This window comes from Apodemus sylvaticus, chromosome 1 (assembly GCF_947179515.1).
Source record: "Apodemus sylvaticus chromosome 1, mApoSyl1.1, whole genome shotgun sequence".
Lineage (NCBI taxonomy): Eukaryota > Metazoa > Chordata > Mammalia > Rodentia > Muridae > Apodemus > Apodemus sylvaticus.
This window is the reverse complement of record NC_067472.1, coordinates 38,193,328-38,208,507: the sequence shown is the minus strand read 5'-3', so window position 1 is coordinate 38,208,507 and position 15,180 is coordinate 38,193,328. Positions and strand designations below refer to the sequence as shown.

At 45.4% G+C, this 15,180-nt stretch overlaps 1 protein-coding gene across 3 annotated transcripts in view; it reads right to left on the bottom strand.

Moving 5' to 3' along the window:
• Tjp2 (tight junction protein 2) overlaps window positions 1-15,180 on the bottom strand; it is a 95,605-nt gene that overhangs the window by 25,538 nt on the left and 54,887 nt on the right. For all 3 annotated transcript variants that reach the window (XM_052188024.1, XM_052188032.1, XM_052188015.1), the window contains exons 3-10: window positions 13,821-13,945; window positions 11,763-11,865; window positions 10,047-10,668; window positions 4,830-4,933; window positions 3,775-3,928; window positions 1,688-1,796; window positions 1,451-1,584; window positions 235-301 (exon numbers count right to left, since the gene is read on the bottom strand). In XM_052188024.1, the coding sequence (XP_052043984.1) occupies window positions 235-301; window positions 1,451-1,584; window positions 1,688-1,796; window positions 3,775-3,928; window positions 4,830-4,933; window positions 10,047-10,668; window positions 11,763-11,865; window positions 13,821-13,945 (1,418 nt within the window). The remainder of the gene's footprint in view (window positions 1-234; window positions 302-1,450; window positions 1,585-1,687; window positions 1,797-3,774; window positions 3,929-4,829; window positions 4,934-10,046; window positions 10,669-11,762; window positions 11,866-13,820; window positions 13,946-15,180) is intronic.

The following is a 15,180-nucleotide window of genomic DNA, read 5'->3' as shown; positions in this document are numbered from 1 at the left end:
TAAAAGGATAGATCCCAAAGCTGTAAAGTTCATCCAATCCCAAAGTTTGTTTTTCTAGTAGATAATCCCTCTTTCTTGTGAACATTAGGGATAACTACCGGTTAAAAGGTGGCTGAATAGAAACTCGCCTTTGAGGTCGAGGTAGAAACAGCAGCACTGTGTGGACTTCAGCTAAGACATGCTGGGTGGGGAAGAAGGAGCGGGGGCAGGGGGCAGAGGAATGGAGTTACATACCCATATATTGCTTCGTCTTCAGGACTAGGACGAAGAAAAACTCTTGGAGCTGTTCTGGGTTGAGGAACTGTGGATTTCAAGATTTTATTTGTTTGTATTTTATGCATAAGAGAATTTTTTTCATGCACACACATGTGGGTGCCTAGTGCTTATGGAGGCCAGAAGAGGGCGTCAGCTCCCCTGGAACTAGAGTTATAGAGGGCTGAGAGCCACCATATGGATGATGGGAAACTCTTTTTTTTTTTAAATTTATTTATTAGATCTAAGTACACTGTAGCTGTCTTCAGATACTACAGAAGAGGGGGTCAGATCTCATTACAATGTGGTTTCTGGGATCTGAACTCAGGACTTTTGGAAGAGTGGTCAGTGCTCTTAACCGCTGAGCCATCTCTCCAGCCTGATGGGAAATTCTTAACCCTTGAATTCTTTCTCCAGTCCCCAGGCACTGTGGATTTTAAGAAAGTTTAGTGTGGGTGGAATGTGTATAGCTCTGCCTCACCTGCAGCACGGTGTGGATTCAATCCCCATGCCACAAAAATAAACCACAACACATCCAGACAAAAATCTTCTTTATCATGCAGCCCCCAAGCTTGTTTCTTAATCGAAAGATAGCAGAATCCACAGGCTCTAAGTGCAAGCACTTCCAGTGGCGCCACACTGCACCACCCATCTAATGACAGCACAGCCTTCCCTGCTCCCTAGCCCACTCCTTTCTTAAACTGTCTTCATTTTTACTTTGGGGGAGGGGGGGACTTAGAGATGAAGCTTAACTTGGGCACTAACAGTTATCGGTTTTTCAAAGACAGAGAAAACAAACACCCACACACAAGGTACACATGCATGAAACAATGCTCTCTATACCTAGAAAATACTATGTTTCCCCACATGTAAATACTGATGTACCTAGAGTTATGGTGATAATCACATGGACAGAGGGCAAGAGGAGGTATTCAAATGTGTCAAAATATGACCCATTCCGACCATATGGTAAGATGGACTTTACCTCCCACATTAAGAGAAAACTGAAGAGGGCCTCCTCTACTGGACAAATTATTTTTTAAATGTTGCTTTGTTTGTTTGTTTTTCCCAGCCACCTTCTAGAAACATCAAGCACATATTTCTGAACTTAGTTCTTCCACTCAGTGGATCTGGGCTGGACGCAGGAGCCAGCTTGTGTATAACGTACGCATACCAAAGAGTGACATGAGCGCCTTACCTGGGGATTCCTCCTGGTACCTGGGCTCCTTGTTGGCCTCTGTGACACCAGCAGCTGAGCTGTCCCCTGTGGATTTGAACGGCGTGGGTGTGGCACCCATCCTGGACAGTCTGCCTGAGGTCTCCTCTCTTGAGCTGAAGCATACACCATGATCATGTCTCAGCAGATAACACAGTCGAGATACACACCCAAGTGCATGCACCAGTGACTGACGGAAATGGAGGCCCACCACCTTACCTCGGCCTGTCCTTCAGCTTCTCGGTGGAGGAATGATAATCCTGATCAGAATACTGCTGGCGTCTCTCCTCCGGAGAAAAAGATCGGTTGGACTCTATTTCCGAGATATCTGGTTTCAAAATAAAAGTCCAATTCAGTGCGATGCATATGTACCGAAATTACACTAGTCCTTGAGTCGGAAGCATGAGGGAAGGCTATCAGTTCAGCAGTTTGAGAGACGTTACTGAATGAAGAGACAATCAGATTCAGAAGTGTACACTTCTTCCAGCCCAGTAGCTTTTAAAGCTGTTTTCAGGAGGCCATGATCCAGCTACAAAGTAGTGTCCCTCTGTTACTGCTGTAGAAATTGGTTCCAGAACCATTTCCCCAATCAGCAGATGATTAAGTCCTTCACATAAGATGCTAAATGTTAGCATACTGCCTATCTATATTATCCTGAACGTTTAATCTATAATACATAACATTACAAATGCCGTATCAACTGTGGTTACACTGTACTGTTGATAGAGTAAGAAAAAAGAAACCTTAGCTTTTTGGACTTCCACCCCACATCCTCCGTGCTCCCGGAAACACACATATTTTCAACCCATGATTGCCAGAATCTGAGGCTATAGAAACCACTCTCGCCGAACAGGCCGGTGCTCCTTACATTTTAACATGTGTTAAAGCCGGGCAGTGGTGGCGCACGCCTATAATCCCAGCACTCTGGGAGGCAGAGGCAGGCGGATTTCTGAGTTCGAGGCCAGCCTGGTCTACAGAGTGAGTTCCAGGACAGCCAGGGCTACACAGAGAAACCCTGTCTCAAAAAAACCAAATCCAAAAAACCAAAAACAAACAAAAAAAAGGTGTTCAAACCATGTAGAGATCTCGTTGTAACCAAGCTTCCCGACACTGACGCTGCTCATGATGAACAGTAAGAAAATGAACTATGAACTACCAAAGCTACGATTGCTGTACTTTCCTGTCCTGTACTCACAGTCCAAACCAGACCAACTGACTAGACATCTAATAGACAAGAAAGGAAACAAACTTTCCAAACGAGGCAAGTTGGTGCACACTGCCAATCTTAGGGAAGCCCCTTTGCCTGCTGAGCCAGCTCACCACCCCACAAGGCTGTTTTCACCCAGTAGCCTAAACAATAGAGCAGTGGGAAAGCCAGCTGTGAGGGCTGGGATGGAGCCATCCTCCTCCTGCCCCCGGAGCCTCAGCACAGGATGGAAGCCCTCTCCTGAGCAGCAATCCTAACTCCACAGTTGGAACACGCCACACCTGCTCTCATACCCAATTTTTACATTTTTAGCAAACATGTAGAGCTGGTCCCTGGAGTTCAACATTTAAGTGTTTATCAGTATGAAAGGGCAGTTGATTCCTTCCCTTGCAAGTAACATGTGGAGCTGGAACAAAGGCAATTATCTCAGTTTCAAACCAAACAAACAGTAACAACCAGGGGCAGGGGCAAATATTAGTAAGCAGTAACTACCACAATTCTGAGCCACGCTGTTTGATAGTGTCTACACACTCCATGCAGAAGGTCAGAATACTGTCTTTTTTTTTTTATTCCTTAAGCAGAGTTGGAACTTACTAAGAGATTTTAACACAGATTTTAAGCCCTGGAGTTGAGATAAAGTAAGGCCTCATGGAGGGGGGAAGGCACAGAACACAGGTGTGGCCACAGTCATTTTTTTAAAAGCCTGAAACTTGCTAGGTAGACACTGTGGCCTTGACTCTGCCTGCAGAGCGAGGGATTAAAGGCTTTTCCATGCTCGGCTTCTGTCCTTTTTAAAGACTCACAAAAGGCTATACTTTCTCAGTATCTGCAAGAGCACACAGCAAACGTGTAAGAGGTGTAAGAGGTCCGTTTAACTCATCGGCTGGTCACGTGAGCTTTGGTTTTACTAGTAAGTTTGGTTCTCAGTGGCCTAGTTACATGTGGTAGAATTTCCTCCTGGAAATCTAATTTCAAAAGATGCCTTAATAAACAAACAAACAAACAAACAAAAACATCAGGAATACTTCTCTTTTTGAATCAAAGTTTGAAGGAAGGCTTGCCCCTCGGGACTGGCCTCCCGACACCCAGACTTTCTTACCCTCCACTTCAGAGTCGCTGTCGTTCAGGGACGGGATGTTGATGAGGGTCTGCCTGCTGTCTCTCAACACCACGAGCTGCAGTTTTCCTCGAGACTTCTCTATTAACTTCCGTGCATCAGTTAAAGACATGTTCTCCGTAACAGTTCCATTGATCTGCGCATAGGAAGAGCGGCAGTGCTATTCATACGCAGGACAATGGCTCACAGCTAAGTTCAAAACTCTTTATTTCCCCTTTATAGAGCTGGAAAGAACTTGCTAAGACGCTCAGACCAGACTTCAGGTTGACTTAATGAATGTGAATTATCCTTCAAATTAAATGTAACCACACATGCCCAGAACAGGTATGAAGGAGTCAGCGTAATATTTAGGCTGCTCTGCTAATCTATTTAACAACCAAGTTCAAGTCTACAGCTTGGTTTACTGCTGGAACATGCTTCCTGATTGGAGAAGTTTTTTAAAAACTATCAAACGGAGCCGACTAGTGGTGGCATATGACTTTAATTCCAGTACTTGGGAGGCAGAAGCAAGTGGATCTCTGAGTTCGAAGCCAGCCTGGTTGAATTCCAAGGCAGCCAAGGGTACCCAGAGAAATGCTGGCTCAAACAAACAAACAAACAAACAACCCTATCAAACACATGCAGCAATCATAGATCAATTACTCTCAGACTCTTCTTCTCTTGGTATGGGAAAAGGAACTTCAACTTTAAATCAACAGAAGAAGGGAAAGTGTTCTTCGAGGTGTTTCCTTTGTTACTAAATTAGTACAGACCCCAAGGCTTATTTTTCCTTTTCCTTTTTAAACTATGTTTAGGGGGCAGAGGCTAGAGAGGGAGCAGGGCTCCCAAGTGGTAGAGAACAGCCCAGCTCTCTGTATATCTCTCTCCTGTTTATACCTCAGTTTATTTTTGTTCTCACGGCAAAGATCACGCCATCCAGCTGCTCCTCCGGTCTCCACCTTGCTCCTGAGACTGAGAGACTCTGACCTGCTATGCGCATGGATACGCGGGTGCAGACACATTAGGTACACTCTGTTCCCTGCCCAGGTCTTACTCACCTTGAGAATTATGTCCCCCTCGTGAAGGTTGCCATCTTTGGTTGCCAGTCCTGTTCTGGTCATTTCCTTGATGAAGATCTGACTCCCCAGTCGGAGTCCATACTCTAGAAGACAAACAAGCCAACAAATGCATTCTCAACTAGCTCAGAAAACTTCCAAACAAAACAAAACAAACCAGCAAACAAACAAGGGAGGATCAAAGACGCCAATGTTGCAAAATGTTAACTGGTCAAACTAGGGGGAGGCTATGTAGATGTCTGATGGAAAATGAACACATTTCAAATTAAAAAGTCGGTACCAACAGTCTGCTCCATCTGTCAGTCTTAATAGAATATCGTGCTGACCCTAAGGCTGCCCACATGAAGCTGTGGACATAGTATATCTCTGTGACAGTTCACTCTGCCCAGGGTTTGAGCTGGGCAAAGCCAATGCCCTGGCAGGAGTTGTCCACGGCACTTTGAACTGTTCTCAAAAGAAAAGCAACACTGCAGTTAGAGAGGATGCACACATTTTAATACTGCAAGTCTTCTAGAGACTATTCTGATTTTATTCAGTAAGCTGTAAAAAGACAGATTTTAGGGTGAATTGTAATGACTTGGAAAGCCATCGCAGTCAAGCAAGCTTGAGAGCATACACATTCAGTTTTTCATTCAGTTTTTAAGTTGTCATTACTAGTGTTCTGAAAACTAGCAGTTAAAAAAAATCAGTTTTAATAAACTACAGTAAACTTATTAGCATTTGATCTTATTACAAAGAGACCAAGTGCTTAGCTGCTGTGGTCCTCTGTGGTACAGTGAGCATCTGACCTCTGCAAGGCTCTCAGTTTATCTTTAGCACCACCAACAAGAAACAGAAGCACTGCGGCACATTTCACTCTCTCCTGGGCTACACCATCCCTCCCATGGATGGCTAGATAGCGCAGAGAGCGGAGATCAATCTGATGAACTTTTCTTACAGAACAAAATTTCACCTATCCTCCTGGAGCTACTGCTCCAATCCTAACACAGGAGAGTCTGCAAACAGGCTCTCTTACATCTGCATGGACACTTAGATTAAAAAACAAAAACAAAAAAACAAACCAGTTAATGAGTTTTGAGACACATCGAGGAGCCTGCTGACCGGAACTGGAGATGTTTATTCTAAATCTACGGCCGCTCCTGCCTATTACTGCCTTTCTTACAAGATTCATTTTCATGCCATCACTTTCCCAGCAAAGCTTTACCCAGAAATAGCTAAGTTATTAGGTAATTGTAGCAAAAGGTAGCTACAATTTTTCTTTCAAAAAGTGAAATCATGAAGTGGAGAGGAAGTGCATATTGGGATGTAAAGTGAATAAATAAATTAATTAAGGAGCACAAAAGTAGAAGTCTGGGCCAGAAAGACGGCTGAGCAGTTTAAGAGTATTTGATACTCTCACAGAGGACCCGTTTCAGTTTCTAGCACCCATGTGAGAGGGCTCACAATCATCTGTAACTCCTCCCGTTCCAGGGAATCTGATGCCCCACTTCTGACCTCCTTGGGCACCAGACATGCATGTGGTACATACACACACATGCAGGCAGAACATACATACATAAGATAAAAATAAATATATCTTAAAAAAAGAAAAGGTAAAATTGGGCCAATGAAGGATGGAGTGGATGAAGATGGTTGCTATCAAGCCTAAAGTGAATAATAATGATTTTTTTCAGTGGAGGGGCGGTAGAGATAGTTAAAGGATAAGAACACTGACTGTTCTTCTAGAGGACTCAGGTTCGATTCCCAGCACCTACATGATGGCTCATAGATATCCACCACTCCAGGCCTCCTTTTATACACGCGAACAAAACAAACACCCATACACTTAAACATAAATGAAATCATGGGAGGGGCATTTGTTGGTGATGGTTAAAGTGCAAACAAACAATATCTCTAGTCTGGCACACGCCAGGCTCTGAGTTTGAGCTTCATCATCACCAAAAGTTGTTTATTGGTTGCCAAGTTTGGAGAACAAAATAGTTAAGCCAGAAAATGGCATCAGAACCCTTGGAGCTGGAGTCACAGACAGTTGTATGTTGCAGGATTTTTCCCTGTCCAATTACATCAGTGCAGAGAAGGTCTGTGATTGGACAGGGGAAAGGGGGCGGAGCTAAGAGTGACAGAGAGATGGGGAGTGTCCCAGAGGACACAGGAGAGGGAAGAGAAGCTTTGGACTTGGCATTTACTAGCCACAAATAGCTGAGTTTTTATAAGGTTAGAAATATTGGGATAAAGCTTTTACCATTATCAATCGGCTCTGAAATTACTGTATTGGCATCTTGTAAATTGTGATATTAATTATACATAAATCTGGTTGGCTAATTAAGCTTTAAGAGTTTCGCTTTACTTGGTTACTGGAGCGTGGGTCCGCCGCCGACAGAGGAGAGGGAACACAGCGGAGATGCTGTGGGAGCTGGCTGGGAGAGAGTAGCTCGGCCCTAAGCGAGACTCCGCCAGAACATGGTGCTGAGGCCTGGAGGGCAGGAGACTTGGCGGGATCTCTTTTTTTAATATTTCCCACAACAGTTGTAAGCTGCCTGACCTGGGTGCTGGGAACCAAACTCTGACCCTCTGGAAGCACACTGAGCACTCTTAAGCACTGAGCCACCTCTCTAGCCCAATGGTGTCTCCTTAAATTATGCACCATAATTCATGAGTGGGTCTTGAATTGATTTAATGAGTTTCTAAGAGTATCTTACAATTTCATTGCAATGGAAGCTCTTGGTACATCACACAGAATAAGTTATATTCCATGAGAATTCTGTTTAAGCTTTTTATATGTAGCCATATGGTAGCTAATCTTGCTTGTCAGCTTGACTATATCTGTAATCAACTAAAACCCAAGCTGCTGGTCACGCTATTGAGGAATTTCCTTAATCGTATTGTTTGAGGTGAAAAGACACACCCTAAATCTGATCTACATCGCTCACATGATAGGGCATGGAAGAAGGAAGCCTTGGCTTTGGGTCTGCCTGTCCTCACTTCCCCTGGCAAGCTCAATTTCCCCGTTGCGACAGCCAGATTCCAATGTAGACTAAATACCTCCCAGAGTCTAGCAGACACCAGACTGTGACTGCTGAGATAAGACATCCAGTCTCATGGACCTTACAGGTACCAGATGCTTGGCCTTTGTGTGACTTTCATGAGACTGTCATTATTAAGACTATCAGGATACAGGCTATAATCACTCTAATGAATCCCATTACATATGCTACACACACAGACACAGACACACCCAAGCACATTCCATTGGTTCTGTTCCTTTAGAGAACCCTGACTCATACAAGGTGTCTCTGTAATACATGATACGGTTGTTCCTATGACAGAAGGGTAGAAAAGCAGCAGCACAGGAGGGACAGAAAAGGAGGAGGAAAGGTTTCAAAAGCGATGTCCCTCAAAATGGGTCAGACTTCTTGGAAGGAGGTCTCCCGCCAGGCGCTCTCCCTCAAAACTTGTCTGTATTCCACCTTTCGATCTGGATCTGGCTTGGGGACCAGTGAAGGGCCACCTCCTCACTAATATGAGGAGGATGTTCCTCTCCTCAGCAATGGTGCGATCTCGGCTTACACCCCTGCTTCATGTTCCTGGTACCCCATTACTGACCTTACATCACTCCAGTTATTTAAGTAGGAAAAACTTAGGAAACAAGACTCTTTTGTCTAAAACCTACTACAAAATGCAAATCTCAAGCTAAAGAAGAGCGGATCTTTTACTTTGTTTTGTCAGAGGTTCTTCGCCTTTTTCTTCTTTGATTACTAATAGGATCCATGAGACAAGGGTTATAAGAAAATTGAAAAGCAGGCAGATAAGACCCAAGGTTGGAAAAGGTTCAGCCTCTGTCCGTCTCCTCACTTCAGATCAGCTAAGGGTGAGTTCCAGCTCCCCCACTTGCTCTGCTTGAGAATCCTCCTATATAGGAACAGAACTAACAGCTCCACTGCACAGACTTTACTGACTCCTGGATGGGATTAGGTGTGCTTGCGTCTCCAGGAATGCAGTGTAGGACAAGCCGACTGAGCCAGAACCACACATACACATCGAACGAAAGCAAGCCCTGGCTGCCACACAGGAATGAGGCCTCCTACCTCCAAGGTCCTTAGGGGGATTAAGAAAGAGACTATTTACCTCACACCATCCCCAGCCTGGAACAGACACCATCAAGCTAAGCTTCCGTCTTGTTTTTCCACCCTGAGAAGCGGCCGGCTCACCAGCAGAGCCAGTTCACACACCAGACCCCACAGTTCCTGGTTCCGGGCGCTGGTGGGAGCCTGAGAATCCTCCCTTTAGCAAGTGTTGTAAGATGTGTGCTCACATTGTGAACCCCGAGATTATGTTATTTACTGAAAAGCCCAGTTTCTAGCTATGGTGTGGCTCTGCTCTGAGCACACACCTCTAATCCTAAACAACGAAGGCAAAGTTATTAGTTTGTAGAAGGAAGCACCCATGTTTGAAAGTGATGTCTAATTGAGAGTTTGACGAATCAGTGAAAATTTTGACGAATAAGATATGCCCAACTCTCACGAAAAGACAGAGGAAAGGGAAGCTACTTAAGGGGCAGTGCAGAGAGAAGAAAAAGAAAGGGAGTTTTCCTGGGAGAGTTTTACAGAGACAGGTTGCAGAGAGAACAAGCTAGACACAGGTGAAGACAGAAAGAGTCAGAGAACGAGAAGGAGCCAGAAGACTAGAACAGATTGCCAAGTCAGTGTGAGGCCAAGCAGCGCAATTCAGTAAGAAACTTAAAGAGAAGCCAGATTAAACCAGTCAGGTTGGAGAGGAGTTTGAGCCAGAACAGCTGAGTTGAACCAGCCAGCCAGAGTTCAGAAAGAACTAGAAAGGGTAAGCTTACTTAGCAGTAAGTCTCAGAGGCTGAAAACATTCTAGGCCTAGATTAGATTGTACAGAGGCTGGAAGAGGCTAGAACTTGGCCTAGGTTAACAGATGGAGGCAGCAGCAAAACCACCGGGCGGATAAATGTTATATTTATGAACAAGTGTGGAGAAGATCATCTCTTAAGACCTGGCTTTAACTGCGTCCTGATCAACAGACCCTTCAGTATCTTTGACTCTCTTATAGCAATGATAAATAAACGAGTCCATGGGCGCTGGCCGGCTCAGGTTGATGCTAAACACTGGCACGTGCCAGGCGAGCACCACGTGATGCTGCAGGTACCGCCTGCATCCCCCCATCACGTGTGCCTACCTTCGTTTGCCTTGCTTTTGGTCAAAAGGACCCCGATGGGCCTGTCAGGATCATGCTGGCCCTTGTGTTCCTGCCGGGACCTAGACTCGGGGCTGGGGCTTCGGGAACGCAGGTGTTCTCGGCTGCGGCTCCGTTCATAGCGGGTCTCCGGATGGGCTCTACGGTCATAGGATGGGCTGTAGCCGCCTTCGTAGTCAGGCTCATAGGCTTGGTGATAGGAGCGCTCATAGTCTCGGTCGTAGTCCCTGTCGATGCTACGGCCACGGCTACGGTCCCGGGACACAAAGTCGTGGTCCAGACCGCGCTCCAGGCTCCGGCCACGGCTGCGCTCATGGCTGCTGCGCCCATAGTCTTCGTGGTCCAGGCCACGTTCCAGGCTCCGGCCCCGGCTGCGCTCCCGTTCCCGGCTCTGTGTGCGTTGATGGGGTCGCCCCCTCTCCCTGCTATCCTCCCAGCTGTGGCTGAGCATATCGTGGCTGCTGTGGCGGCTCCTCTCACTGTAGCCGCTACGGAAACTTCGGCCATCAAATTCATCAATCACTTCAAAAGCTCGGTCATCATGACTGAGAGGGGGGCTGCCCTGCAGCGGGGCCACCTGAACCTTCCGGGGCCTCTTGACCACCTGTTCAGACAAACAGAGTAGATGATGCAGGACAGTACAGAGACACCTGGGAGGGCAGTGGGCCTAGTTCCAGTATTAATAAAACTGTCCGGCTCTAGTCTCAGCGTATGTGAGGAGGGTGGGAGAATTATAAAAAAACAAAACCAACCAAACAATCAAACGACAACAAAAAAACCTCATCCCCGAAACATCTGTATCCCTGCTCTTAAACTCTCTGTATCCATCTGTATCTCCCATCTGTATTCCAACGCTCCAAGCCCTTGTCCGGATCCAAGGACAAATAAATCTCACTAAGTTAGAATAAGAGAAAAACGAAACCCTGTCTCAAAAAACCAAAATAAATAAATAAGTAAATAAACAAATAAGAGAAAAACGACTGCAGTTGTGAATATAGTGCATAGTGCTTTTGAATACCTCCAAATCCACATCTGACCAGGTAAGCAAAGCCCCAAAGGCTCTGGTCAGCTAGCTCATGGAGGTCAAATGAACAGCCAGGAAATGAGATATTCTGTATATAATTACTGACATTCCTGAACGCACCCCTTTCTAGACTAAAAAGAACCATGAGTGAGTAAACTCAGACCCATGAAGACGTGTCCAAGCCATGCTGAGATACGGGGTGGGCATTAGATGGTACTGCACAGCTACTGGTGGTCTTAGGTTTGTTGTCCGGGTGGCCCTATTCTTAGGAGATGTGTGCAGCAGTCACTGGGTTGGATGCTTGCAACCTTCCTCAACAGGTGAATTTGGACACAGCTTCACCACACCTGCAACACCAGCCTAGAAAGTCATCATGGCTGCAAGAAGTACACTGGCCCAAGGTCATGCACCTCTGCCCCAAGGTCATGCACCTCTGCCCAAATGCTCAGAAGCAAATGGTCGCTTCCTTTGGGCACAGAAAACAAATACTACAGAGTTACACTCAGGTCCTCTGTAAGAACAGTGTGGGCTCTTAGCCACAGAATCATCTCTTCTGCCCCTTTATATTCTGACTAAACTACATAAATTTTTGAAGATTAATTTATTTACGGTTTACATGTAAGGATGTTGGCTTGCAAGCATGGACCCCCACCGAGGGCCACCCCAGGACTTACAATGGCTGCAATCTTCCCACTTTTCCTGAGCTGCTGAACGGCAAACGAGTGGAGCACATCCTCCATGGAGGTGCCATTGACCATGACCACCCGGTCATTCTCTCTGCAAACGAGAAACAAGCATTGAACCCCTCACCTAGAACCCCAGAGAGAGAACAGAAGCAGCCAAGGAGCCAGAGAAGGTTATTAAGGGGCTCCAGGTGCAACGGCTTGCAAGTCAGGCCAACTTGGTCTGAGCTTCTCAGAGGTAAAAAACCAGAAGCCACACTCTCAGCCCCTGGGTGTTTATTAAGAACCACCATGTTTGTGTAAAAGGCCTGTTCTAGCCATACCACAGGGTCAACTCCAGAAAGTCTGAAGCAGCCTGGACAGCAACTGGAATTCAGTGACGGTTCTGTGTGCTGCAAAAAAGCCCTCTTGCAAGCCCTGAAGTAGGCACACAACCATCTAGGTAAGGTCGGCAGGGAAAGAGGTCAAAAGCTTGCCTCAGATTCTTTTACTATTTTGAGAAAGGGTCCCATCTAGTTCAAGCTGGCTTTTAATTCACTGTTTCGACAGCCATGATTGGAACCTACTGATCCGTTCTGTGCCTGAATCCATCTCCTGAATATGTGGACTATAAATGTCCTGGCTTCTTTGCCTCAAGATTCTCAAAGAAATTTTAAAATCACAGAATCCTGTTATTTAGGCTCATCCAATGTTATCTTAAAATGTTATGTTACTCTAATAAAAGACTACCAACCAGTAGGATAGGAACACAGAGACTTTTAAATCTCACACAAATTCAACTTTTGAATGAGCTGGCTGATGTGACCGCAGAGTTACCTTTAAATTCTTTCCTGACAGGATTCAGAATCCATCTTTTAAAGTAGGTTATCTCTTCAGAACAGAAGGCTGACAGTTGGATAATTTAGGTTTAACTATCGTGAATTTTCCTATTAAAATCTGCTGGGGGGGGGGGCGGGGAATTAGGTTTTTATTTGGGGGGATTCTGCTAAAAATTAACCCAAAGCCATATATATATTTGCTAAGTATTCTACTACTAAGGTACATTCCTACCATCTTCATTAAATTCTAAAACAACATATGCTATGACATATATAAAAACTCTTGACAGACACTGAGTATTACAGGAACTGAGGTGGTCAATTCTGTCAACTTGGTTGGATTGAAAACTACTCAGATGGTTAGTAAAGTTCTCTCTTGGTGTGTGGGGATGATTTCAAGAGAATTAAGGGGTGCTAGACCCACCCTGAATGTGGGTGACCCCATCCTATGAGCTTGAGGAAATAAAGGAGAAAGACAGGAAGGGCAGGTATTGTCTCTGTCTTTCCTGCTCTCTGCTGCCCAGCCACAATGTTGTTAGCTGCTCAGCTCTAGCACGTTCCCCTTACCACAACAGACTAAACCCTCTGAGAAGGGGAGCCAAAATAAGTAAGTGCTTCTCTTAAATTATCCTATTGAGTATTTTGTTATGGTAATGTAAGCTACACATTCAGAAATGGTTCCCAGGGACTGAGAGTGTAACTAAGTTGGTGTGCTTGTCTAGCACACATGACGCCCTGGGTCCAGTCCCCAACACTGCATAAACTGTGAGAGGTGATGTAGGTCTGTACACACAGCACACGGGAAGCAGAGGCAAAAGAACCAGAATTCAAAGTCATCCATGTGGGGAACTGGGAGGCCAGCCTGGGCTACAGAAAGTGTGAATAAAGTAAGGGCGGGGGAGGGGGGGAGGAGGGAGGGACAGAACATTTATGAGGTTCCAAAGCCCACAAGTGACCGGTCTATCTTCCTATGGGAGGTGGGAGGCTTCACACACAGGAATGTCCCTCTTCCCTCTAAGTTTCGATGCTCCCCAAAGTTTGGTGACTGTGAAAGCATAATGCATTAGCTGCGACCCTGATTTTCACTCAGAGACTTCAGACATAAACAAGCACAACCATCGGAACACCCCTATCACCCCTATCGAGTATCAGTGTGCAGGGCTGGCAGGGGCGGGGTGGGGAGGGGAGGAGCAGGGTGGGGAGGGGAGGGGAGGGCAGCGGGCACACTCACTGAAGCAAGCCATCAGCAGGTCCTCCCGGGAGCACATCTGAAATGACGATTGACGTCTCCCCGTTTTCAAAGTGGGGGTTGTCTCTGCCTCCCGACACTGCAATTCCAAATCCTCTTTTGGAATCCTGTTCGTTAGAATTAGAAGGGGGAGGGGGGAAACGGTATGAAAAAAAAATCCTTCCATAAGTGGCTTTCAGGATTTATTACAAGCACTCAATAAAATAAAGGTCAAATCAATAACCAGGGACAGCTCAGGAACAGATGGGCTTAGAGATACAAATGAAAAACAAAATAAAGCCAAACGCTGTGATCAGCTGACGGTTCCTAAGGAGAAACTGCTTCTCTCAGGGAGCAGCCTTGTGAAAGTGGGAAAAGGCTGACCGCCCAGGCTGATACTATCACAAGAGGCAGGAGAAGGAAGGCTGTCTTTTGTCTAAAAGGGAATGTGCTGCTTTAATGCCAGGTAGACCCATTCTCAGCATCGTTTGATCTGAGCTGGAACAACTTCAATAAAAATTGATTCCATGTGAAAATGTATTTTAAAGTCTATCTTTAGCTGTGCCCGTGCCTGGAATTCCGGTACTTGGGAGGTGGAGGAAACAGAACCAGGAATCCAAGGCTAGCCATGATTACACAGCGTACTGGAGTCTGGCCAGGTCTACATGAGACCCTTTGTCAAAAAAACAACAACAAAACAAAACAACAACAACAACAAAATCCAAGCAACAGCACTATGGTGTATCTTTAAATTCAAGTTAGAAGAGACAGCAATTGCATTTTAATTTAGAGTGAAAAGAACTTCATTGACTTTAAAACTGAAACCTAAGCAAAAAGCGTGTGTTATGGAGCTAGGGAGATGGGGCCCAACGGGAAGATACTCCAGTGGATGAGGGAACTTGCAGCCAAGTCTGACATCCCAAGCTCAATCCCTGAGACCCACGTAGTAAAAATAAGTCACATCCACACATCCTCAGACCTCACCAAGTGCCATGGCATGAGAATACAAAAAGTACATACAGGAATAAAACATTTAATAAGATAAATAAATAAAAAGCTCGTATTGTGATCTTGAAAGAACAAAGCATGGAACCCTGCCCAATGTTCAAACAAGATGGGAAGTAACGCTTTATTATCCATCGTTGATTTAGCAATGCACACAAGTGAACCTAGGAAATGCATAATCTTACTTCAGAGTTTAAAAGGCAAAACCACCCAAGATGGACTGATGGCATTACAATCCCACATCAGGATTGATGAAACAAAACCATACTCAGAATAAGAGAAAATCTTTATCCAAGGACAAGTTGGGGGAGGGAGGGGACAATGTTCAGATTGCTTACAGTCACAAACCAGCCTCATT